Genomic DNA, 24,798 nt, shown 5'->3' on the forward strand with positions numbered 1-24,798 from the left:
CTTGGAAAGGGATGAGGAGGCCACGGAACTCCTAAATGTTGCTCTCTAGGAACTCAGTTTTAGATCAGGTAATCCGCTCACCTGGTCCCAACTTCCAACTTGCAATACTTAAGGACATAAAGAAAACTTTTCGGCCACGCTCAAAATGGCGGAAACTTGGAGCCGGAGACGCAAGCGACGCAAGCGGAAACGGAAGTACGTGTGCTGCCCCCCACGTGCCTCTCTCAGAGTGGTGAAAAAGGCAGAGATTCCCCGTGCTTGCAGAGACAAGTGGGGGACGGAAAGCGGCGTTTCAATTTTTCTGTCCCCAGGTTAAGTGACAGTCCTCCCGTTCCACTATGGGCAAGAAGGGCAAAGTCGGGAAGAGCCGGCGGGACAAGTTCTATCACTTGGCGAAGGAGACCGGTGAGTCAGGGTCCGCGCTGTCTGCGAGCTAAGGAGGGACGTTTTCGATTCTCTCCCACCTTTCCGAATACTGAGTTTCCGTTCTGTAGACGGGGTGGTGGGTTGTGAAGTCGCAGAAATCTCCCTGGGAAAGCCCCCCGCCGAGTTTAACATTTTGTCGGTGCCCCCAGGTTACCGCTCCCGCTCTGCTTTCAAGCTGATCCAGTTGAATCGCCGTTTTCAGTTCCTGCAGAAAGCACGAGCCTTGCTGGACCTGTGTGCTGCGCCCGGGGGATGGTGGGTACACCCGGCACCTGCGGCTCTTTGTGGCTGCGTTGAGGGTCCCGGCCGTGGAGGACTTGGAGTGGCACTGGGGGGCGGGAGGGATACGGCAATACCAGTCTCATGCTTTTCCTAGACGTAGGTCGGGGCACTGCACTTGGTAGCGCCTCTTAAGGCACGCGGTGAGAGAGCCTATTGCCAAGGGAGGGGGAGGAACGGTCTTGAGTTATTGTAGTCTTGAGTTATTTTAGTCGGCATTACTCTTTTCTAGGCTGCAGGTGGCTGCTAAGTTTATGCCTGTATCCAGCCTTATTGTGGGTGAGTAACGGATGGGCCCCCTGAGTGGTAAAGGGGTGGGAGAATGAGATACTAATTGTGTTCTGCATTTCCTTTCTCCTTGCTTAGGGCATCCCTTTGTAACTTTCTGACCTGATTTATTGCAGGAGTGGACCTGGTTCCAATCAAGCCTCTTCCCAATGTGGTGACACTCCAGGAGGACATCACAACAGAACGCTGTAGGCAGGTAACAGGAATCGCTCTTTTTCTGCGTCCTTTCTTTGGAGACACCCAAGTTTGTCTGTCTCGCCATCCCAAGTTCTCTAAAGGCAAGCCTTTTCTGTTTAACACATCTTAAGCAGTGCCTGTAGGATCTATATGACAAGGCTTATGATACAGCTTAGTCTTCAGTCCAGGCTTTTTTAAGTCAGGGGTGAGGTGTTTGGAAGAAGAGCAGCGATGTTGTTGAAATCTTTTCTTTGGGCTTGCAAGTAGACTGTAAGCTCTGTGAAGATAAATGCAATTTTGTTGTTGTTGCTTAATCATTATGTACCTGGCACAGGATTTGGCCAAATGCAGGCTATTCAGTAAATGATTGGGTGGACAAATGGCTGAATGAGGAATTGCATTCATAGCCATTTTTGTATTTCTGTTGGTATAATTGTTTTGTTTTGTTTTGTTTTGTTTTGTCTGAAGGCCCTGAGAAAGGAACTGAAGACCTGGAAAGTTGATGTTGTGCTCAACGATGGGGCCCCCAATGTTGGGGCTAGCTGGGTCCATGATGCTTACTCACAAGGTGCTGGGAGTAGGGGGACATGGAGATGAGGGTGGAGGTAGGCATGCTCTCTCAGGCTGCAGAGGTCCTCAGCTAATTGTTTCTCTCCCACAGCCCATTTGACACTGATGGCTCTACGTTTGGCTTGTGATTTTCTGGCCCGTGGTGGCTGCTTCATCACAAAGGTTTTTCGTTCCCGTGACTATCAGCCCCTACTGTGGATCTTCCAGCAGCTCTTTCACCGTGTCCAGGCCACTAAGCCCCAAGCCTCTCGCCATGAATCTGCGGAGATCTTTGTAGTTTGCCAGGGTGGGCATCATTTTTTTGTTTCTTAGCAGCTTTTACCAAAGTACGCTTTCTTACATATCCTATCGCTTTAGGATTCCTGGCTCCTGACAAGGTTGACAGTAAGTTCTTTGATCCCAAATTTGCCTTCAAGGAGATTGAAGTTCAGGCCAAGACTGTTACTGAATTGGTGACTAAGAAAAAGCCAAAGGTGGGTTTGGGGAATGGGGCCACTCTCCAGTCCTGGAGTCTGGGGGAAGTTGGGTCTGGTGGGTCCTATAGACATTTTAGAAGGGAATTTTCAACCTTCATTCTTTTTCTCTGTAAGGCTGAAGGCTATGCTGAGGGTGATCTCACGCTCTATCACCGTGCTTCAGTCACTGACTTCCTCCGAGCTGCCAACCCCGTTGATTTCCTCTCCAAAGCCAGCGAAGTGAGTCGTCAGATCTGAGGGGTATAGGGAAGCGCCAGAAACATGTCCATAAAAATTTCCCTGACTTGTTTCCTTCCTCCCAAACAGATCTCCCTGGATGATGAAGAGTTGGCACAGCATCCAGCTACCACTGAGGATATCTGGGCATGCTGTCAGGATATCAAAGTGCTAGGGCGCAAGGAGCTTAGGTATGCAGTTGGGATGGGCACAGAGCTAGGAGCCCCGAGGGCAGGGAAAGGCCTTTGAAGATGCAGCAGCTTTTTTTTTCTTGAGGGGACAATTTGAGGAATTCATATAGTGTTGGATCTTGGGACACACATGCTACTGTGCTAGAGATTTGAGGTGGGGGCCTAAAAAGGGGACAAGGACAAAGAAGGAAATGGTAAGATTAGTCATTATATTTCTGGGACAGGTCCCTACTGAACTGGAGAACAAAGCTCCGGCGATATGTGGCCAAGAAGCTGAAAGAGCAAGCAAAGGCACTGGACATCAGGTAAGGAAGGAATGGAACTAGGGTAGGTGGGGGCTGGGGGATTGTGTGAGGAAATAACCAAGGTGCTTGTACTGTTTTGTCAGCCTCAGTTCAGGAGAGGAAGAGGAGGAGGAGGAGGGTGAAGAGTCTGAGGCCGGGACTGGGAGGCAGCCCTCTAAAGAGGAGGAGGAGGAAGAACAATTAAACCGGACCCTGGCAGAGATGAAGGCCCAGGAGGTAGCAGAATTAAAGAGGTGAGAGGAGTGGGGAGGAGCTTGGGGAACCTCACCGCAGAGGCCCTTGCTGTATGAATACGGGGAAGAGGGGGAAGGCATGGATGGGGAATCTTTAGAGCTGGGCCCGGTTGAATCCCTCACATTGTCCACGCAGGAAGAAAAAGAAGCTGCTGCGTGAGCAGAGGAAACAGCGGGAACGTGTGGAGCTGAAGATGGATCTTCCTGGGGTGTCTATAGCAGATGAGGGGGAGACCGGCATGTTCTCTCTGCGTACCATCCGGGGTCACCAGGTGAGGGGATTAGGGCAGATGGAGACGGGACCACCTGCTTGGAGATTTGGACATGGCAGGCATTGCGTTGGATGGCGCTGAAGTGCACTGAATGGATCTGGCTCACAGTTGCTGTGTTCGCGCATAAGAGGAGAGGTGACTCCTTGAGAGGAGAGTGGACTTTGTGCCTGAGAGGCCAGGACGACTAGCGTGCTTTGAAGTTTTGTTGCAGAACCTAGAATAGTAGAACCAAGGAGCACTCTGCAAGAAGCTGATATTCTAGTAGATGCAGCCAGAGGGGCCGGGATGTGTGATGCAGGGTTTCCTTTAGAGAGATCTTCAGGTTACAGAGACCAAGTTAGCACCAGGCTGCCATAGGCTGCTTTTCTTGATTAAAGCAGCATTAACAAGGAAAATGAATTTTTGTGGCTTCTGTGGGAATGGAAAACCAGGTCCTTTTTGTTAGAAGTATAGGAGAGAGAGCACAGTGGTTCTACAGAAGACTACCACTTATGTTTTGCCTTAATTTTTTCTTTTTTTAGATCTTATTTATTTATTCATCAGAGACACACAGGCAGAGACGTAGGACATAGGGAGAAGCAGGCTCCTCACAGGGAGCCTGATACAGGACTTGATCCCAGGACCACCCCCCCGCATCATGACTTTCGCCAAAGGCAGATGCTCAAAACACTGAGCCACCCACGTGCCCCTTGACTTAGTTTTCTTCTCTGTAAAAAAAAAAAAAAAAAAAAAAAAATAGAACCTACCTACTAGGGATCCCTGGGTGGCTCAGTGGTTGAGCATCTGCCTTCGGCCCAGGGCGTGATCCTGGAGTCCCAGGATCAAGTCCCACATCGGGCTCCCTGCATGGAGCCTGCTTCTCCTTCTGCCTATGTCTCTGCCTCTCTCTCTCATGAATAAATAAAATCTTAAACAAAACAAAAACAAAAAACCCTACCAATCTACTAGGGCTTTTGTAGGAATGAAAAAAGAAAAGAGGGTATAGGTGTAATCCTTGGTAATGTAGTGAATTCTCAAGAACTAATTGCTAGTTTTGCCATTAGAAAAATAAATATTAGGGCAGCCCGGGTGGCTCAGTTGTTTAGCACCACCTTCAGCTCCTGATCCTGGAGACCCAGGATTGAGTCCCACGTCGGGCTCCCTACATGGAGCCTGCCTCTCTCTCTCCCTGTCTCTCATGAATGAATAAATAAATAATCTTTAAAAAAAAATTGGGGGGAGTGCTTGGGTGGCACAATCAGTTAAGTGCCTTTGGCTCAGGTCATGATCCTCGGGGTCCTGGGATTGAGCCCCACATCTGGATCCCTGCTCAGCAGGGAGTCTGTCACTCCCTCTGCTCCCTTCTCTGCTTGTGTTTTCTCTTTCAAATAAAATTTTTTAAAGATTTTATTTATTCATGAGACAAACAGGCAGAGGGAGAAGCAGGCTCCCTTTGGAGAGCCTGATGTGGGATTTGATCCCAGGACCGCAGGACCACAGGACCACAACCTGAGCCAAAAGCAGATGCTCAGCCACTGAGCTATCCAGGTGCCCCAAATAAATAGTCTTAATAAACTTAAAGGTTGGGATCCCTGGGTGGCGCAGCGGTTTGGCGCTTGCCTTTGGCCCAGGGCGCGATCCTGGAGACCCCGGATCGAATCCCACGTCGGGCTCCCTGCATGGAGCCTGCTTCTCCCTCTGCCTGTGTCTCTGCCTCTCTCTCTCTCTCTCTCTGTGTGTGACTATCATGAATAAATAAATTAAAAAAAAATCTTTAAAAAAAATAAACTTAAAGGTTGACAGTTTGTAAGTGAAGTAATTATTGTTAGATGTGTGTTGCCTGGGTTCCTTTATTCAGTGGAAACAAAGTTTGTAGATTATTCTCAGAAGGTGACTTTTTTGTTTTTTTTGGTGATGTGCTTGTTAAATAAATTTTTAAGATCTTATTTATTTATTCACGAGAGACACACACATAGGCAGGCTCCATGAAGGGAGCCCAACTTGGAACCGAAGGTGGTGCTAAACTGCTGAGCTACCCAGGCTGTCCTAATTTTTTTTTTTTTTTTTTTTTTTTTAAGAAAAATGTGTCTATTAGAGTATTTAAAAAGTGATGGTATATAGGCCTTGGGTGCTTTTCTGTAAACCTATTTCTGCTACCATTGAAGAAGAGACAGCCAAGTGGGATAGATCAGTGACCTGGGCTAAGAATGAGATGTGTTGCCTTTTTTTCCCCTCCCCCAAAGATTTTTTATTTTGGGGCATCTGACTCTGTTAAATGTCTGCCTTCAGCTCAGGTCATGATCCCAGAGTTCTGGGATTTAGCCTCACATCAGGCTTCCTGTTTGGCAGGGGAGTCTCCTCCCCACCCCCTCATTTTCTTTCTCTCTCAAATAAAAATCTTTTAAAAGATATAATTATTATTTTAGAAAGCCAGAGCACTTATGCCCTTGGGTGGAGGGAGAAAATCTTAAAGCCGACTCCCTTCTGAACATGGAGCCCAATCTTACCCCCTGGGATCATGACTTGAGTCAAAACCAAGAGTCGGTTGGCCAGCCAACTGAGCCACCCCAGTGCCCCTAGAATGGGATGTTTTAAACACTTAGCTGGGGATCCCTGGGTGGCTCAGCGGTTTAGCGCCTGCCTTTGGCCCAGGGCACGATCCTGGAGTCCCGGGATCAAGTCCTGCGTCAGGCTCCCGGCATGGAGCCTGCTTCTCCCTCCTGTGTCTCTGCCTCTCTCTATCATGAATAAATTAAAAACAAACAAACAAACAAAAAAAACCACTTAGCCCCTTCACTTCCTGTATTTGCCAGTGTATTCTCAAGTGTTGCTAAGATAACAGGAGAAAAGCAGCATGTTCCTCATAAATACCCTTGATCTCTTTCTTTGTCAAACTCTAGTTATTAGAGGAGGTAACGCAAGGGGATATGAGTGCTGCCGACACATTTTTGTCGGATCTGCCAAGAGATGACATCTATGTATCCGATGTTGAAGATGATGACACATCTTTGGATAGCGACCTGGATCCAGAGGAGCTGGCAGGAGTTGGAGGATCACGGCATCTAAAGGATCAAAAGCGGTAAGGGGGGAGGGGCGGTTTGTGCAGGAGGGAGTGTTGACACTCAATGTGGGTACCCAGGGGTCACCAGAGGGAGTCAGAGAACAAGTACCTCAAGCTTCCACCCATTTTCCTTGGATTTGCAGTGTACGATTTGGTGAAGATGATGATAAAGAGGAGGAAGAGGAAGAGAATCCACTGCTGGTGCCACTGGAGGAAAAGACAGTACTGCAGGAAGAACAAGCCAGTCTGTGGTTCTCTAAGGTAAGAGAAGGTTGGGGGCCCAGACACAGGGACTTAGTATGCCCTGGGAGAAGGGTAGCTGAATGTTCCTCCTCTGACAGGATGGCTTTAGTGGGATTGAGGATGATGCTGATGAGGCCCTGGAGATCAGTCAGGCCCAGCTTTTGTATGAGAGCCGTCGGAAGGGGCAACAGCAGCTGCCACCACCATCTTCCAGTTTGAAGAGTGAGAAGAAAACCTCCCAGTGCCAGGATGAGGACCCTAAGGGGGCAGAGGCTCCAGTAGAGGCCAAGACTGTCCCTAGGACTGGCAGGGAAGGAGATGACAGCTCAGACAGTGATGATAGCAGCAGCAGTGATGGAGAGCGGTGAGTGGCTGCAGCTGATGGGAGAAGGAATGAAGAAGCTGCCATTCTGACCATTTCTCCACTTTTGCGGGTTTCCACTTTGTAGAGAGCGAGTTTAAAAAAATATGGATTATTATGACGTAAGGGGTCTACAGTACAGCTTGGGGGGGGGCCTTTTGGGAAGTTTAGGTTTTCAGTAAGAAGTGGGGTTGAGGTGAGGCAGGAGTGGGTCTAGGGAATAGTGGAACAGTGACATGGTCAACTGTCCCACCTGCAGTTGGGAACCAAAGCACGGGAAGAAGCGAAGCCATGGGCTTAAGTCCGATGATGACGGGTTTGAGATTGTGCCTATTGAAGACCCAGGTGAGCCCTGCACCTTTGTAAAAGGGGAGGCGATGGGAAGTTTCGGTGTTGGGAATGGAGCTTTGACTTGCCCTTTTTTCTCTAGTGAAACATCAGATACTAGACCCTGAAGGCCTTGCCCTAGGTGCTATCATTGCCTCTTCCAAAAAGGCTAAGAGAGACCTCATAGATGACTCCTTCAGCAGGTAAGGGAGCTGGGAAATCATGACGAGTGGCCCTGGAGGAGAGTGGGTAAGGGAGTCCTTTCAGGGTTGTTTTCTTCTCTGGCTAGGTATACATTTAACGAGGAGGAAGGGGAGCTTCCTGAGTGGTTTGTGCAGGAGGAAAAGCAGCACAGGATTCGGCAACTGCCTATTGACAAGAAGGACATCGAACACTACCGCCGACGGTGGAGGGAGATAAATGCGCGTCCCATCAAGAAAGTAGCGGAGGCAAAGGCCAGAAAGAAACGGAGGGTAAAGAGTGGGGCTGCCTGATGTCTGGGTGCAGGGGTGGGAGTGGGGAAGAGGCCTGCTTGACTGAGGTCCCCTGGCAGATGCTGAAGAAGCTGGAGCAAACCAAGAAGAAGGCAGAGGCTGTGGTGAATACCGTGGACATCTCTGAACGTGAGAAGGTGGCTCAGCTTCGGAGGTAATGTAGAGGGGTCACCCACAAAGGTATGTGGACTTAAAGAGGGTGGCCAAAGCCTCTAATCTGTTCCTTCCTTTTACAGTCTCTATAAGAAGGCTGGGCTTGGCAAGGAGAAACGCCAGGTCACCTATGTAGTAGCCAAAAAAGGCGTGGGTCGCAAAGTGCGCAGGCCAGCTGGGGTCAGAGGTCATTTCAAGGTGGTAGACTCAAGGATGAAGAAGGACCAAAGAGCACAGCAAAGGAAAGAACAGAAGAAAAAACACAGACGGAAGTGAGCAGAGCCACCAAGGGCCTCTGAGGAGACCATGTGAGGACACGGAGGTGCGATTCTGGCTTCCCACTACCAGCTATAGACTCGCTGGCATCAGTCCGCTGGAAAGACAGGTGCAACGCTTAGAACGCTCCCAGAGGTCCTGAGTGGTAAGGGAAGATGTTCTCCCACCTGAAGCAAGGCCTCGGACATCTCCTGTTGGTGCTGTAACGGACCCCCCAAGCTCTTCCATTAGGATTGTGGAGTACTAAAACAGTCCAACCTTTTTGTAAGTCCTAAGGGGAAGGTCAGTGTTGGAGTGGCATTCACTCTACTACTGGGCAAGTGGGCCTCTTGAGTCTTCCCTGCAGCCTCTTCTGTTATCTGAATAAAACCAGGGTAATGTCTTTTCTGACATTTTAGTTCCCACTGAGTGCTGAGACATTTGGGCGTTCACACCATGTGCTGCACTGTATATTTAGTATGTACTTACTGTGAAGCAGAAATGACAAACAATCCACAGGTCCCAGTAGTAAAACATTTACTAGAGCAAGCAGAAAGGAATGCACATCTTAAAGAAACCTTCACAAAGTCACAAAATTCGAAGTATGTATATTTTCCTTTTATAAACAAGATAGAGAACAAAAATCATCAAAATCATTTCAGCAAAAGATTTTTCTACCATTGTGGCAAGTTAAAAAAAAATACAGTGAAATAGAAGACACTTTAAAAGCTGTCGAGTTTTTGTTTTTAAATTCAGCAACACTTCAGACCTGGAACAGTCTTGTTTCCAGGATCATCTTCCTCTTCAGGAGGGAGGCTCTCTGGGTCTGCAGGCTGCTGCTTCCTGTCTCAGGACTGGATACAAACCTGGCTGGGAACCTGAGCATGGACTCCCACTTAAGACACTTCCCTTCCCTGCAAAGTCTAGAAGCACCAAAATGCTTCCCCAAATCGCTAACAAACACTTCAGTGGGTTGGATTTGCAAAAAGCCAACTCGTAAAAAGCAGACTGCCTGGCCACACAGCTAAGAAAAGAAATTTTACTTGTAGATGTTTGTAAGGTGACAATTTAGTAAAAAATATACGCTACATATAATATAAACTAGAGTGAGTTTTGTGCCCTAGAAGGCCCATTCTCCCAAGGTATCCTCAAACTGACCTTCATGACAACTCACCCAGAGCCCAAAAGAAGGTTCCCAGCTCTTGACTGCTTCCAAGGACCAAAGTGGCTTCCCAACAAGACATCTGAAAATTGATCCAGATGAAGGGGTAATGTCTCCAGCTCCAGCTATCCACTAAGGGCAGGGGGTCCTTACACCTTGGGCCCCAACCCAGCCCTGAGACACCTAGTTACCAAAAATCTTTCTAAAAATAAAATTAAAGACCATTTATTTCACACTTTAGCACATACCCTCTAACTGTCCCATCGACTTTTCTTGCGCTTGGGTGGCTCAGGGACAGCAAAACCATCAGCTGTCTTATCTGTCTTGCTGTCCATCTTGTCCATCTTGCTGTCCACCTTGGGGTCCACCTTGCTCTCACGATTACAACTCTCTTTCCTGCTTTCACCATTCCGACCATCGTTTGCACCTCGGCTCTCTGCATGTCGGCTTCCACCTCCTCCATGCCTATTCTCTCCATGACGGTGACCATCAGCATGACGGCTGCTACTTTCCGGGTAGCGGTATCCATCTCCATGGCGACCACCATCTCCGTGGCGTGGACTGTCGCCATGCCGATTGCCACTCTCTCCATGACCATGACGGCTGCCACCCCGGTTCTCAGTATATCGCTCTCTCTTCCCATTGCCTCCCCCAGGGCCTTCGCGGTTGTTATTCCCTGAAGCTGTATTGTTGACTCCCTGGGCTCCAGCAGAAGGGTAGGTCACCGGAGCACTGCTGAGGCTCGCAGTATTGCCAAAGCCTGGGATGCCTTTGGCGGCACTAGCAATAGGGCTGTCTGGACTGCTATGGCCCTGTTGGGCTGAATTAGTTGGAACGGAATTCAAGCTCCCTGCACTCGTCCATCCACTTGCCCCAGCAGCAGAGCTTCCAGCCTTCTGGTTGCTTAAGCTGGCTGCAACAAAGTGACTCTTGTACTGTGACTAAAACAAAGACAACAAGAAATAAGATAGTAGGTTCCAGAAGCCTGGATGTGTTAGGCTTGGCACTGAAAAGATATAGAGACATTCTACGCTATCCTGGCACTAGGACTTTAGCATCCTTGATGGCCCCACCACCCTGTGGTTTCTATGTTTCTCTACTAATAATAAATCTAGGGACCTAACTGAAACATCAGTCTGAAGGCAGATAAAATATATAAATTAAGGCTCAAGCTGGTTAGCTAGCTAACTGGAGGGGTAAGTACAGATGGGTTCAGAGTTCACAAGAGCTATAGAATCAAACTTGTTTTAGTTAAGAAATGGCAATCTCAACCAGATTACAAGAGCCTTGGGTAGACAACACTGTTGGCTATTGAGGCAGGGAAGGAACATCAGTCCTGTAGCAGTATAACAGTCCCAGGTTCTGGGAGGATGGAAGGCTGTAATCAGTAGATTTTCTACCTTCTACACCTACAGCTCTAGGTAAGTGACCACAAAGTTGATACTCAAAGCCAAAAGCTGTGAGAGGGTCCTAAATCTAGCCTCAAGCCTTCAATTCCAGCTACCATCTCTGAAATACTAGGCCCCTCATCACAGTCCCGAGAGTTGCTGGTGAAAACTTTCTAAAATTTCAGACCTGGAAAGCTGCTTTCATTGCCGTCAGCCGATCTCCCATGGCTCCTGTGGAAGGCTTATAGGCCTCATAATTACTCATCACATTGTTGTTATTTCCTCGGTCCTTTAAAAAAACAAAAACAAAAACAAAACACACCTGTGAGGACAGAATGAGCACAATGCCAGAATAGGTCTCATATACTAGAAATAAGTGGGCACTACAATGGGAACAGGACACTTTATTTTGTGGGAATAGGTACAGTAATAATTATTTTAAAATGCTTATGTCTTTCTTTTTTTTTTTTTTGCTTATGTCTTTCAACCCAGTAATTGTTTTTAGGAATTAACCCTAAAGTCAAATAAAAAAATCCCCAAAGCTGATCATACGATATTATTCAAACCCAAACATAGTGTTTATGTAATTCTGTGTAGTTTTATGCTCAGAATGAAGAGGCCATGAGGCAATATATAGCATATGCATATAGCCTATACAGGGCTCAGGCTCTGAATCCACTCTTTTAAAAAAGTCCAAGTCTCAGTTTCAACATTTATCAGAGTGCAACCTGGGGTGCCTCAGTTTCATGACTTGTACACTGTGCTCACTGGGTGGTTGTGAAGATTGAGTTAACAGGCATGACTGCTTGCAGTGGCTGGCCCTGGCACACATTAAGTGCTCAACATTAGCTATAGTTATCATGTGTCATGTGCATCATTGTTACTGAGACATGGGAGCGATTCGTTATCAAAAACACCAAGCTAATGATATTGCTCCAGAAATACATAAACTGGCAGCTTTCTTCGGTTTAGGAATCAAAGTGACAGGAAATAGGCAGTTAAAGAAGCCAGTGAGGAGGTGCTTTTGTTACCTGTTTTGTGAGAAAAGCTTAGCTCTCATCTCCCTGATGCAATTTCCCATAGAGTGTAGAAAGCATTCCTGAGTTTAGTAAGAAAACAGAGTTCACAAAGTAACCCTATGGCAAGGTTTTCCTAGCAGCAGGCTCTTAGCCAGTGCTGGGGGGCTTAAGTTTCTGATTCACCAGGTCTAGGGTGGAACACGAAATTGCATTTACTGATGGCCCAGGGACCTCAATATGTAAACTGCTGCTAATCTAGACTGATTTCCTGAGTATGTCTAGTCACCAAGTACGCAGAGGTGTTTCAAGAGGAAGTTAAAACATTCCCTTCTAGACAGGGTTCTGAATTCATGAAGGCTTTGTCAAGCAGAGGAGGACAATCATAGCATCCTCCAGGACTCGGGAGCAGCCTGAAGGGCACTACAACAGTCTGGACTCACCGTGTTCTCCGAGCCTAGGCCAGGGCGCTCCCTATAGCCTAGGCCACCTCCACCAATGTTCAGCTTTTTGCCTTTTCCTCCTTTAAAGCGGGATTTCCGAAACCAGGCATTCTGCACACAATTCAACATAATTCAAGGTTAGATCACAGGAGGAAGAGGCAGCCAGAGGAGGAGGACATTATCAGAAAGTGGAAGAAATAAACTGCTTCATCTTTAGCCAGTATATTTATGGCAACCGTTCACAGGAACCACAGATGAGCTTCTTTTGGGAGTTTAGTCTACCAAATTTGTCAGGAGGCCTAGCTCCTTATCTGAGGCTTCCGTTATTACTGTTTCTCAGGGCCTCCAGGAAGAGAAATGAGTAGGTAAGCCTCAGATACAGAGCACTTACTCTGACCATTTCTAACTTTCTTGAGGAAAAGGAACTGATTTTCTGTTTCTCAATGTAGACATACCACTGGACATACACACATTGAGCTTATAAGAGGGCTTGGAAGTGAAAGAAAGGCTATGTGAAGCGAGGTTCATCAGAACTGGCTCTAGGAGCAGACGTTTAGGACTGCTAGCCAATAACTGAAAGTTTTATTTACCCATGGCCTATAGTGTTCCTTGAATCTGACCACTGCCAGCATACTGTAAGATTTATTTAGTTCTTTTCAGAATACAAATATCAACGGGAGAGGTAGCCCTTTATCTGATAATCACATGTTACAACCTAAGCGAAGTACTGGAGAGGTAGGGCTGTCTTCAGAAAAGCACTGACCAGGGAAGCTGATCACAGTCTGAGGGCACAGAAAGCCTAAAGCACAAAAAGAGATGTAGGAAAAAATCCAAAGACAAGATAATTCTGTTAAAAAATGTAGTTTACGGGATCCCTGGGTGGCGCAGCGGTTTAGCGCCTGCCTTTGGCCCAGGGCGCGATCCTGGAGATCCGGGATCGAATCCCACGTCAGGCTCCTGGTGCATGGAGCCTGCTCCTCCCTCTGCCTGTGTCTCTGCCTCTCTCTCTCTCACTGTGTGCCTATCATAAATAAATAAAAATTAAAAAAAAAAATGTAGTTTACAATTGGCTCACTGAACCCAGGAGAGGGAAGGATACCTCATTCTACTCCTTCCTGCAATTCAGGTCCTTTACTCTCAGAACCCAGAGCACAGGCAACAGTACCATACTGTAAGTGCAGTACAGGTTAACTGTCCTGTACACTGACTTATAAGTCTTAAAAACACCTAAGTCTCTACTATCAGAAGGTGTATATTGAACCCATTTGTAATCTAGAGATGACATCTATTACAATGACCCAGGATTTAATTCGGTAGAATGTCTAGCTTAGTTTTAGGTTAGTAATGAATGTGGTCAAAGATCTGGGACCTATGTCTATGAGAAATAGTCTATTAAATACATCGTTTTCTTAAGACATTACATGTTTTTAGCCTCCAAATGAGAAGAATGGAGAAAGGACAGTAAGGGGAAAAGTAGCCATCTTTGAGATTGCTATGGGGCAAGCAGGCAGAAATTTCAGAGGGACAGATTTTAGGAATAAGCTTTTCAAATAGATGTTGCTGAAAGAAGAGGATAGAATGAAAGACCAGATGAATTTTAATGTTCTAAAATACTAATCTGTACCTCATAAGCAGTGCCCCCCACCCATGGCTGCAACTTTCCAGTCCTGTGTCTATGTTATTCCCCCAGGCTTGCTGAATTTTTTTCACTTAGTTTTATAACCTGGAGCAATCTCAAGTGTACTCAGCCCCTCACCTGCATTGCCAGATCTAGGAGTTCCTTGGAAACATGCTGATTGGCTCCTTCCAAGTTCCGGACAAGGTCACCAGCAAAATTGCTGTCCTTGGGGGTCAGTAAGGTATAGGCCACACCTTTCTCACCCGCTCGTCCCGTGCGGCCAATCCTATGAGTATGAGTATCAATATCTCGTGCCACATCATAGTTAATGACAGTCTTAATTGAAGGAATGTCCAGACCACGGGCTGAAATAAAAACCACCAACTTTTTTTTATTCTTTAGTAGGAGTAAAAAAAACCCGGACTAACCCAAAATGCTAGCCAAGAGCCCACATTCCTCTTATATAGACAAAGTACATGGTTTGGTGATCTAGTAAGATACAAGCATTTAGGCTCCTGGTGACTCAGTGGCTGAGCATCTGCCTTCAGCTTGGGTCGTGATCCCAGGGTCCTGGGATCCAATCCCGCACTAGGCTCCCTCTGGGGAGCCTGCTTCTTCCTCCCTCCCTCTCTCTCATGAATAAATAAATAAAATCTTAAAACAAACAAACAAACTTTAAAGTTACCCTAAAGCAAATGCCACTATCATCAATTCTACGATGCTAGGCTGTTTAGCATAGGGGACACATGGCTTCTGCCATTAATAATATACCATGGCCTCTCTCTTACACCAGGAATATGTAAAATAAAGCATCAAACTGCTTTGAAGTCGAGAAATTATCTCCCTTATTGAGAGAAAATACCAATTTTTAAGGGTAGCTATCAAAACAAAACCAAAAATCATACTTCAAAAAACTTTTCAACTTTGAGTGAAGTACGCGCAATCAATGTCAGGTAGGTACTATGTTTAGACACATCATAAAGGCATAGCCTATGATGTAACTGGCTCAACAATATTTTTCCCTGAGTATCTTTCAACTGCAGGGATTCTTTTTTCAAAGAGAAACATACAGTGAAGATGGTACCCAGAGCTCCAGGTTGTGATCACTTATGGTCTAAACTGCTTGCTCCATTTAGTGTGCCCAAACAGGCCAGTTAGAGGGCCTTCAATCAGCCTGCTCATGTACTCAAGACAGAGCACCCTTACAGCAACAGGAATAGAAGATCACCAGGGAAGGTCGTACTCTACCTGCAACATCTGTGGCCACCAGGACTGGGATGTCCTTTTTCTTAAAATCTGAAATGACCTTGTTTCTTTCGCTCTGATCCATATCCCCATGAAGCAGCCCAAGATTATGACCCTCCTGCTTAAGGTTATTGGCTAGCTCCTCAGCATTGGCTTTTTTAGTAACAAACAGGAGGACACTTCCTGAAGAGGTAAATTCCACCAGACGCCGAGTGAGCCAGTTCCATTTACTAGGCCCAGAATGGAGAATTTCCACAATCTGTGTTACATCTTCATTTGCCTGAAAAGTAAGAAACAGATGACTATGATGTTTGTGCCAAAAGGCACCTGAACAAGGACCAGACATCACACTTTCCATCAACATAAGGACCTTCAACAGTCCTCCTCCTTGGGCTTTCCTTCAGTAAGTCAAGTGCAGCTCAAAACCTACATCCCTTCTCAAATTACTGCACTCACCATCTTCCCCAATTTGTACATATACCTATTTGTAAGCCCCAATATTTTGCAATCTGTTGTTATAGGCCTATTCAGATTACTCCTAATAAATTAAGCTCCTTTTCTGTCCTTCCCATTCACTGCTCCTAGTACAAGTCATACATGCACACAGAAGGCACTCAAAAATGGATAGTAGACAATGTCAAAATACTAACACCACAGAACTTTAGTAACAAACATGGCAAGCAACTTCAGGAATTCTCAAGGCAGCCAAATTTTCCACATTGGACATATGCAAAGGTAAGAAAAATACCATGAACTAAATTTCACCAGGTCTTTCAAGTCACCCCACTCCTTCTACAATCATTTAACATATGCGTTCCATCCTGAGAGCCTTGTTTTTCCCCTAAAAGATTGGGGGTTTTGTTTATTTTTATTACATAAAATTTTAAATAAAAAAATGAAATGAACATAATCACCTATGTACCCATCACCCAGCTTCAACAATAATCCATATTTTGAGAATCTATTGTCTCATTCAACTATCCTCCTGCCTTGTTTTTTAAAACAAATCTGAATTATGTTGCCTCATCTCTAAATATGTAACATAGTAACATGTTTTTTCTCTCATTAGTGAGCAATTCCACATCTCCATAATACGAAAAATAATCTAGTGGAGTCCCATTGAGCCCTGCTTAATGGTTACCTCTCCAATGTCTCCCTGCACCACACGAATAGGGTCGATCAAGATGTCTCTGGCTAGTTTTTCAATCTTTTTCCGAAAAGTTGCACTGAATAAAAGAGCTAAAAGGTAAAGTAAATCCTGTTAAAGAAACAGTGTGACTTCATTTTTGAATACCCACTATACTTCCTACTGATGTTCAGAATTATTCAGTTTTATAAAATAAACCCATCTGAACTTTAGTTTCAAAATTGATTCACTAAGGAAAAAAGCATTTTCCTTTTCCTATTCTAATATACTTTCAGTTAAGACAAGGACTGTCAGCATGGTTCAAAAAGGCTCTTGACTTCCAATCAGCAGATCTGCCCTGTGCTTTAACTCCTGTACTGATAAAACTGTGAAACTTGGGACAAGTCACTTAATTCTCAGGCTTGGTTTATCATCTACAAAAACGAGAGTCATATATTATTCTCTAAGGTTCTGTCCAGCTCAGACAAACATTTTATGCCCTCCTCTACTGGTTCTCACCAGCACACACATGGGTCATTTTTGCTGCCATACTCTGAGTACTTAAAAAATACAGAGGTGTTTTATTCTAAGTAAAAACGTGACTTAATAAAACTGCTTTATACATACTCTGTCTGTCAGGACGGACATGACTTGCTATGGATCGCACCTGGTACTCTGAAAGAAGAAAAGTAAAATTAACATTGTAACTCCATACTGTGGTTTGGGATGCCTGGGAAAAAGTCGTTTTAGTAGAAATCTTCACATGAAAGTTATAACTATTAAGGAAAATTTGAAACTCCCAGGCCTGGGAGTTTTTATTTCAGTATAGAACCCAGAAATCCTCTTCCTCCCCTCAACTAGGCTGGGCCCAGTGGTGTTCCAATCAATAAAAATGAATTATTCAGAATTTTCACACAGCTGGCTAAGTTGGGGAGGACAGGAAAGCAAAGGGCCTTGAATGATAGGACCTGCACAACCTAATATGAACACAGACCTTGACCTCCACAACCAAAGGCAGATGAATAAAAATAAAGCACAGAGAAAGCATTCCCCGTATATACAAAGGCACTTTCAAATGTCTATAACCCAGTCAAGCCTAACATACTTACTGAGAGAACGCCTAAAAATAGTTAATGGCTTAGCTAGATCTCTATGGTTTAATCCTATACAGGAATATTATTAGCATCTCGCATACAGAAAAAAAAGAAAAAGAAAAAAAAGCTAAGTCTAGAAAGACAAAGCTAAAGCAAGTATCATGAGGATGGGGGCAGAAGAAACTGGTATTAATTAAAGGCATACCAAATCCCATGTCAAACATGCGATCTGCTTCATCAAACACAAGGTAAGAGACTCTTTGAAGATTGGTAGCTTTCTTCTTCACATGATCAATTAGTCGACCCTGTGAGATCCAGAAAATAAATAGTAAGTATAATTAAAGGTATTTATAAGGAACTTTCTAGACTTGTGCTCCTGGTAAAAGTGCTAACTCTCCAGTTGTAGACTGAAACAGACACTGGGTCTGACAGACTTGGACTTTATGCATTATAGAGCATAAAAGAACAGAAAATTTGAAAACTTTATTGTGGGAAAATGGCCAGAACTATTTTGTAGGGCATTCTAAAATGACCTAATTTAAAACCTTATTGATGGGTCTTAATGTTTAGGCTATACTCTTCTGGGCAATTGTGACCATATTCCAAATTGTATGGTCCAAAGACTGTCCTCCTTCTGATTCTTGATGCTCTCAGTAACCACAGATCCATTTTCTAAGAGAGCATTAAAAACAGATTGAAAGAGAGGGGAATTTGTAACTAGTAACATACATGTCAGAGAATCTTAATGAACTGCTATTCTAAACAAGCAATCAAAATTAAACCAAAGCCACAGGCTGTGATTTATCACGGTATTCTGGACCCTGCTTTACCACATTTTAGGGGGCATTCCATTCAATAACTACCCTTTTTCCATACCAGGAATGGCTGAGAAGCCATTTGAACCCAAGACATACTTACTGGGGTACACACAACAATTTCTGCTCCCTCCTGAAGGGCCTTGGCCTGTTCCCACATGCTCCCTCCTCCATACACAGCAACTGATCGAAGATTATATGCTTTCCCAAACCGCTTACATTCTGCATGGATCTGCAAAGTTGTTGACAAAATGACATGAATAAACCAGGACACTGACCAATACCCAAAAGGGAGTTCTGAAAAACCCAGAGAATGTGATGTCAGAGAAAATAAAAAGCTAGAAAATGCTTTAAAGCCACATTCTTATTCATATATGAATAGAGTACCAATGTCACATCCAACAGGCAATCTACAACCTTGTCTTCATTATTCTTTTAACTTTTCTTCCTGACCTTGTCATTGCTTTTCTTTCCAACCCAAATAAATTAATCCAGGAAAACACCGAGAACTTAAAATACAAATTATTCCCGTATAATTTTTCTCTTAAAACAGTGATTTCGGGACGCCTGGGTGGCTTCTGCCTTTGGCTCAGAGCATGATCCCGGAGTCCTGGAATCAAGTCCCACATTGGGCTTCCTGCAGGGAGCCTGCATCTCCCTCTGCCTACGTCTATGTCTCTGTCTCTCATGAGTAAATAAATAAAATATTAAAAACACACATACACACACAAAACAAAACTGGTTTTTAGGGAAAAGTATGTATTTGGTTACATAGAAAACATATAATATTTTCCCATAAGTTTCCTGGTAGCACAACATGAATGTACTTAATGCTTATACTTAAAAAATGATTAAAATAATAAATTTTATGTACAGTTTCCCAGTTAATTCTACCCACTTGACTGGCTAGTGACTTGCTAGTTCACACAAAAGGAGGCATTCTACACAAACTACATACCTGCTGGCAAAGTTCCCTAGTAGGACATACAATCACTGCAATTGGTCCATCACCTGGTTCCAATTCCTTCTGGTCCATTATATGAATCAACATGGGCCAGATAAAGGCTGCAGTTTTTCCACTGCCTGTTTTGGCAATACCAATCATGTCTCTACCACTTAATGCCACAGGCACACCCTAGAGAAAAAAATAAAAAAATTTTACTCAATTTTCAATTTCAATTGAAAGATGTACTTTCAATTTTAAAGATGTACTTAAGGAAATCCCGGGGAAATTAATGACATTCATTTCCAATGAAGCAACAATATCCTAATGGGTTATGCATACTTGATATAAAATAAATCTTGATTTATAGGAAACACTATCATTCTTTTCATGTGGGCCATTTACAAAATATGAATGACTCATTTTGCTTGAGATACAGAAAGGAAAAATTGCAATTTATAAGGAAGCTGCTAAAAACCAAAAACTTTTCTCCTCGAGAAGGTATAGACCAGCTTACTCATCCACATACAGAAAATTCTCATATTCTGTATAGGAATGAATAAATCCCATGTATACACAGAAAACAGAAGTTACTACTTTCAATTATAAGTGAGAATTTTCAGGTTACAGACAAAGGAATCCTAGTCACTAATAGTGCTTTTTTTGTCCACACGCAAATCTTTTTTAAGTTTAGGCCTAATGAACTGTTTAATTTAGGCCATATTTTCAAGATATTTAGCAGATACAAAAGAATACTTCCCAGCCCTTTTAGCAACATCTTAAAATGGTCAGTAATTCACTTGCTTTTTATGGGGTCTAATTTTAATCTTTAAAGGTTTCAAAAATATTCTTGGATTTCACCTATAGTCTCTTTTCCCCTGAGTTAAAGCAAAAGTTGAAGATTAAGCCACAGAGGAACTATTTAGACACCCTCTACCTATGTGAAAATAAGTACAGTCACTGAATATCATCTTTTCCTTATGTTTTACTTACCTGGCACTGTATTGGAGTGGGCTGTGTGTACTCAGATTTCCGAATCTGGTGCATAAGTTGTTCATCAAACCCAAAATGAGCAAAACTACTTCCTGGTCTAGGAGGTGCGGCACCAGAGACCTAGAAATAAAGACAACTCCCAGGAGTGACTTGCGCTTCAAAATGAGCAGTGTAGGGACACCTGGGTGGCTCAGCGGTTGGGCATCTGCCTTCGGGTCAGGGCATGATCCCATGGTCCCCGGACTGAGTCCCACATCAGGCTCCCTGCATGGAACCTGTTTCTCCCTCTGCCTGCCTCTCTTTCTGTCTCTCATGAATAAATAAAATCTTAAAAAAAAAAAAAAAAAAAAAAAGCAGTGTAGAAGTTCAACAGTATTTACCTATATCTTGTACTTAGCTTGAGTATACAGAAGGGAAAATAAAAGTCTGTGGTCAAAAGTATACACTATTTGAAAAGGTAGAACTTGGGGCACCTGGGTGGCTCAGTGGTTGAGTGTCTGCCTTTGGCTCAGGTCATAATCCTGGGGTCCTGGGACAGAGTCCCACATTGGGTTCCCAGTAGGGAGCCTACTTCTCCCTCTGCCTGTATGTCTCTGCCTCTCTGTGTCTCTTATGAATAAATAAAATCTTGGAAAAAAATTATAAAAAACAAAAAACAGGTAGAACTCAAAAATGGATCTAAAGCTTTACCAAGGGCAGCACAGGGGGCTCAGTGGTTTAGCACCATCTTCAGCCCAGGGCCTGATCCTGGAGACCTCGGATCGAGTCCTACGTCGGACTCTCTGCATGGAGCCTGCTTCTCCCTCTGCCTGTATCTCTGCCTCTCTCTCTCTTTCTGTATGTCTCTCATGAATAAATAAATAAAATCTTTAAAAAATAATAATAAAAAATAAAGCTTTACCAAAAAACCTCCCATGAGAAATATTCCAGAGATAACTGTCATATGACTTAAAATGATTAACAGTCTAGAAATCTCTTAAATTAGAATTTTCTATTTTTTTTTAAGATTTTATTTATTTATTCATGAGAGACACAGAGAGGCAGAGACATACAGGAAGAGGAAGAAGCAGGCTCCCTATGGGGAGCCTGATGCGAGACTTGATCCTAGGACCCTGGGATCATGACTTGAGCCAAATTGGGAAGATGCTCAACCACTGAGCCATCCAGGTGCCCCCAGAATTAATTTTCTTTTAAGAAATTCAAATATTGCTCAATGAATTGGAAAAAGTCATGAAAACTTTGTTTTGCCATTTGCCTATTAACCAGATGATAGAAAAAAATACAATGTACTCTTGAAATAAAATGAGATGTACAAAGGAACTCCAAACAAGATGTGTCTATACACTGGTTACAATCTACTGTCTGCCTGAAGAGTTAGTGTCTCACTTAATGATGGTCCAGCCACTGTTGAACATTGTTCAAACTGTACCCAGGTGAAGAATGGGGCTTATAACCTCCATGTTGACTCCAACAGTAATAACTCGGCAATGCTTCTAATACTGATTATATCTAATCAAAAGATTTCACTTAAAAGGGGTTTTCTTGGGGGGACGGGGGAATTATCCTTGGAAAATAGACAACGCATGCACATGCACATATCCTCTCTCAGAAAATAAGTTCAAACATCACGCAGAAATTGGCAAGACAGACATAGGTCAGAAAGCTGTTCCCACTAGAGTAGATATTATCATATTATCTCTGTGTTTCACTTAACTAATACCTAGTAGTACACTTAAACAATGTGGCCAATGGGAAACCCAGATTTTTTTGGCAGACAGTTAAAAACTATTATTCTGAAATCAGTGCATATTTTAAGAAGGTATTAACTTTTTCTAATTAAAAAAAATTATGCTACATATAATTTGAGAAGTAGGTCTTAGTTTTAAAATATTCTAAGACTACACACATTGTTTTCATCTATTAATTCTGTCTCTTCCTGGTGATGGGGACTCTCATCCTTCATCCCTAGCACACCCAACACAGTTCCTAGCACACTGTACTCGCTGCAGAAATACTTGATTTATTTTAAGGTCACAGTAACTTCTTATTCCAACACAAGATACAAAATCAACTGAAAACATATAGCATTCATGTGTGTTGCATTAAAGAAAAAAAACAATCCTATCCTGAAATAGCTGAAGACTAAAACAATAAAATCAAGACATAGAAGCTCAAAAGGATATCATTATTCAATAAAAGGCAGTCCAAGGACCATTAGAAAAGAAGGTTATTTTAGTTTGGATAAGCAATACTAACCCAGGACTGATTAACATTAATATAAGAACATTTGGCTTAAAAAAAAAAAAAAAAAGAACATTTGGCTTAATGGTTGACTTACCCGAAGATTAAGCTTATGACGGAGATCTATTAGCTGCTGAGGGGTGAGGTTGGTTATCTCTTCATGCTCATTGTAAAAATTTTTTTCAAATGGTGGATAGTCAATCTGCAGGTCCAATTATTCAAAGTTAGTCTAGAATTCAAGAGTCAATCCTGTAAGTTTGATTTTAATGCAAAATAACCTTTTATACATATTACAAAGTAAAGCCTTAACCGGCTAGAAAGGACAAAGGAATTCACTTATTCATGACACACCTCCCATTTGTACAGATAACATCTTTCTTATTTCCATTTTCAATATAAACACCAATCTACTTCCTAAAGAGACTCCTGAAGGATATCTCAGATTTGAATCACCTTGATGCAGACTAAGGAATCTCTTACAAAGCTAAAGGCCTCAGAGGACAAGTATTTTAAAAGACTTTCCACCTATAGACACTGAAATATGCTTATTAGGAATAAGCTGCTCACACCTAGCTCTAGCATTTAAAAACATGTCTAATAATTCCTTTGAGGGGAGCTCTGCCTTTAGAGGGATTTCTATTCTTTTTAAAAACATCAAACTCTCTACATAACTTTTAAAAAATGTGTGGCTAAGCACTTCCAATTCCAAAGAAGGAAGAAGTCATTCCTGCTACTCTTTTTATAATTTACTATACTGAGACTATAATAAGCATATCACTACTTATGAATTTGGTTATATGATTCTCTTTAACCACATAACAGGTCTACAGCCTAAAATTATCTATGGTATTATAAACAAAAAAGTAAGAAAGTTTTAGAAGTTTAGCACTACTAATAGGCAGAAACTTTTTGATGTTCCCCACCACACTGCACTAAAGTGTAACAATTTTTTTTTTTTAAAGTGTAACAGAATTTTCCTCAGTTTTCTTCTTTTTCAGAATGGAAGCTCCATGAGGGCAGAATTGTCTTTGTTCACAAATTGTACAAATATATAATTTTTGTATATATGTATGAAATGAATAAAATAATGAATATATGAATACATGAAATGAATGTGAAGAAAGCTACTCAGAGGCAGAAGGGTTATCCTTTCCTTACTTCGGGTCTCTCCTGGCAGATTGCCCACACTAACATGAGGACAACTGTGGGATACCCCAGCATGATGATGTTTGAGAGCTTCGTCAAGTTATCTCAAACATCTTATTATATGATTATTTCAAGTACTTATGTGTTTTTCCTTATTAGATTTTCATCCTTTATCATGGATGCTTCCTCCCACATCAGTTTCACATATTTAGTTTCATTTGCCACATGTAAAATACCAAGGCATTATTTGGTAGCATCTGTGCAAAAGGAAACATTTAAAAAATTGAACATAATCCATACTCTAGTCTAGACCAGTAGATCTCAAACTTTCAGTCTCAGGTGCCTTTTGCACTTAATAAAAACACAAGGTTTTTACTTGTGTGGGTTTTATCCATTGATATTTACCAAACTAAAATTGAGAAAATTCTTTAAAATTTATTCACTTAAAAATAACACACCATTATACTTTAACATAAAAGCTTTAATTTAAAAAGAAGTAAAAAAAAAAAAAAAAAGTCATAGCTTTGTTTTACATTTTTACAAATCTCAAGAAATTGGTCCCTATTATATTCAAATTGTTTTGATATATTGCTTTGACTGAAGCCTAAGAAGAACATCTGGCCTCACAAAGGTATGTCATTAGACTAGGGAAGAGAGTATTTATTTTTAGTAGCCTTTTCAAATTCCTGTGGATTTTTACTCCTTTGATAGTACACTGAGACTTGACAAGTGGTCACTTCTTAAAAGGTATTTTCCTTGTATCATCTGACACCATATCAATGATCTTTTCACACAGTTATATTATAATCCATGGGTCTAACATGTACTTTGCATGAAGCCTTTACTCATGCACGATTTTGTAAAATCATGCATTGGCTACTTGAAAATATTGGTTCACTGAGGTAGTATGCAGATCGTTCACCAGGCATAACATTTGATCATACAATCAAAGAGAAATAATACTTGTTTATTGCCATCAATTTCATTATAACAGACTTCAGGTACTGGAAAGCTGTTAAATTCCATGTGGCAAATAGAAGTTTCCCAAATTCTAATTTTTGTTTGAAAGCTTGAATTTCTATCATTGGCAATAAACACTTTCACAATTGTGTCCCTTGACAAGTCATTCATTTTCTCAAATGAAAATGGTTACACACACACACGCAAAGCAGCTAGTTCAGCTTATAACTCAAATGTTTACATATTTTTCCTAGAGACACCTATCCTATTTTGGCATGCAACAGAAATGCTTCACTTGTTCT

General features: G+C 42.8%; 2 protein-coding genes across 4 annotated transcripts in view; one reads left to right on the top strand and one right to left on the bottom strand.

The window, feature by feature from the left end:
* Positions 1-200: 200 nt before the first annotated feature.
* FTSJ3 (FtsJ RNA 2'-O-methyltransferase 3) lies at positions 201-9,034 on the top strand. The gene is made up of 20 exons (XM_038546895.1): positions 201-405; positions 576-681; positions 938-984; positions 1,110-1,189; positions 1,639-1,738; positions 1,832-2,026; positions 2,098-2,213; positions 2,331-2,435; positions 2,523-2,623; positions 2,848-2,928; positions 3,012-3,161; positions 3,298-3,433; positions 6,313-6,491; positions 6,617-6,734; positions 6,815-7,080; positions 7,337-7,422; positions 7,508-7,607; positions 7,694-7,877; positions 7,958-8,052; positions 8,135-9,034. The coding sequence occupies exons 1-20, from the start codon at positions 339-341 to the stop codon at positions 8,325-8,327; spliced, it is 2,505 nt and encodes an 834-aa protein (XP_038402823.1). The 5' UTR covers positions 201-338; the 3' UTR covers positions 8,328-9,034.
* The window catches only part of DDX42 (DEAD-box helicase 42), a 37,264-nt gene continuing 21,292 nt past the window's right edge, over positions 8,827-24,798 (bottom strand). For all 3 annotated transcript variants that reach the window (XM_038546892.1, XM_038546891.1, XM_038546893.1), the window contains 12 exons: positions 22,488-22,592; positions 20,150-20,269; positions 19,172-19,348; positions 18,317-18,445; positions 17,604-17,703; positions 16,932-16,979; positions 16,320-16,417; positions 15,182-15,458; positions 14,072-14,298; positions 12,316-12,426; positions 11,044-11,145; positions 8,827-10,409 (listed from right to left, as the gene is read on the bottom strand). In XM_038546892.1, coding sequence (XP_038402820.1) covers positions 9,720-10,409; positions 11,044-11,145; positions 12,316-12,426; positions 14,072-14,298; positions 15,182-15,458; positions 16,320-16,417; positions 16,932-16,979; positions 17,604-17,703; positions 18,317-18,445; positions 19,172-19,348; positions 20,150-20,269; positions 22,488-22,592 — 2,184 coding nt within the window. In that variant the 3' untranslated portion in view covers positions 8,827-9,719. The remainder of the gene's footprint in view (positions 10,410-11,043; positions 11,146-12,315; positions 12,427-14,071; positions 14,299-15,181; positions 15,459-16,319; positions 16,418-16,931; positions 16,980-17,603; positions 17,704-18,316; positions 18,446-19,171; positions 19,349-20,149; positions 20,270-22,487; positions 22,593-24,798) is intronic.

The sequence above is a fragment of the Canis lupus genome, chromosome 9 (genome assembly GCF_011100685.1).
Source record: "Canis lupus familiaris isolate Mischka breed German Shepherd chromosome 9, alternate assembly UU_Cfam_GSD_1.0, whole genome shotgun sequence".
In the NCBI taxonomy this organism is placed as follows: Eukaryota; Metazoa; Chordata; class Mammalia; order Carnivora; family Canidae; genus Canis; species Canis lupus.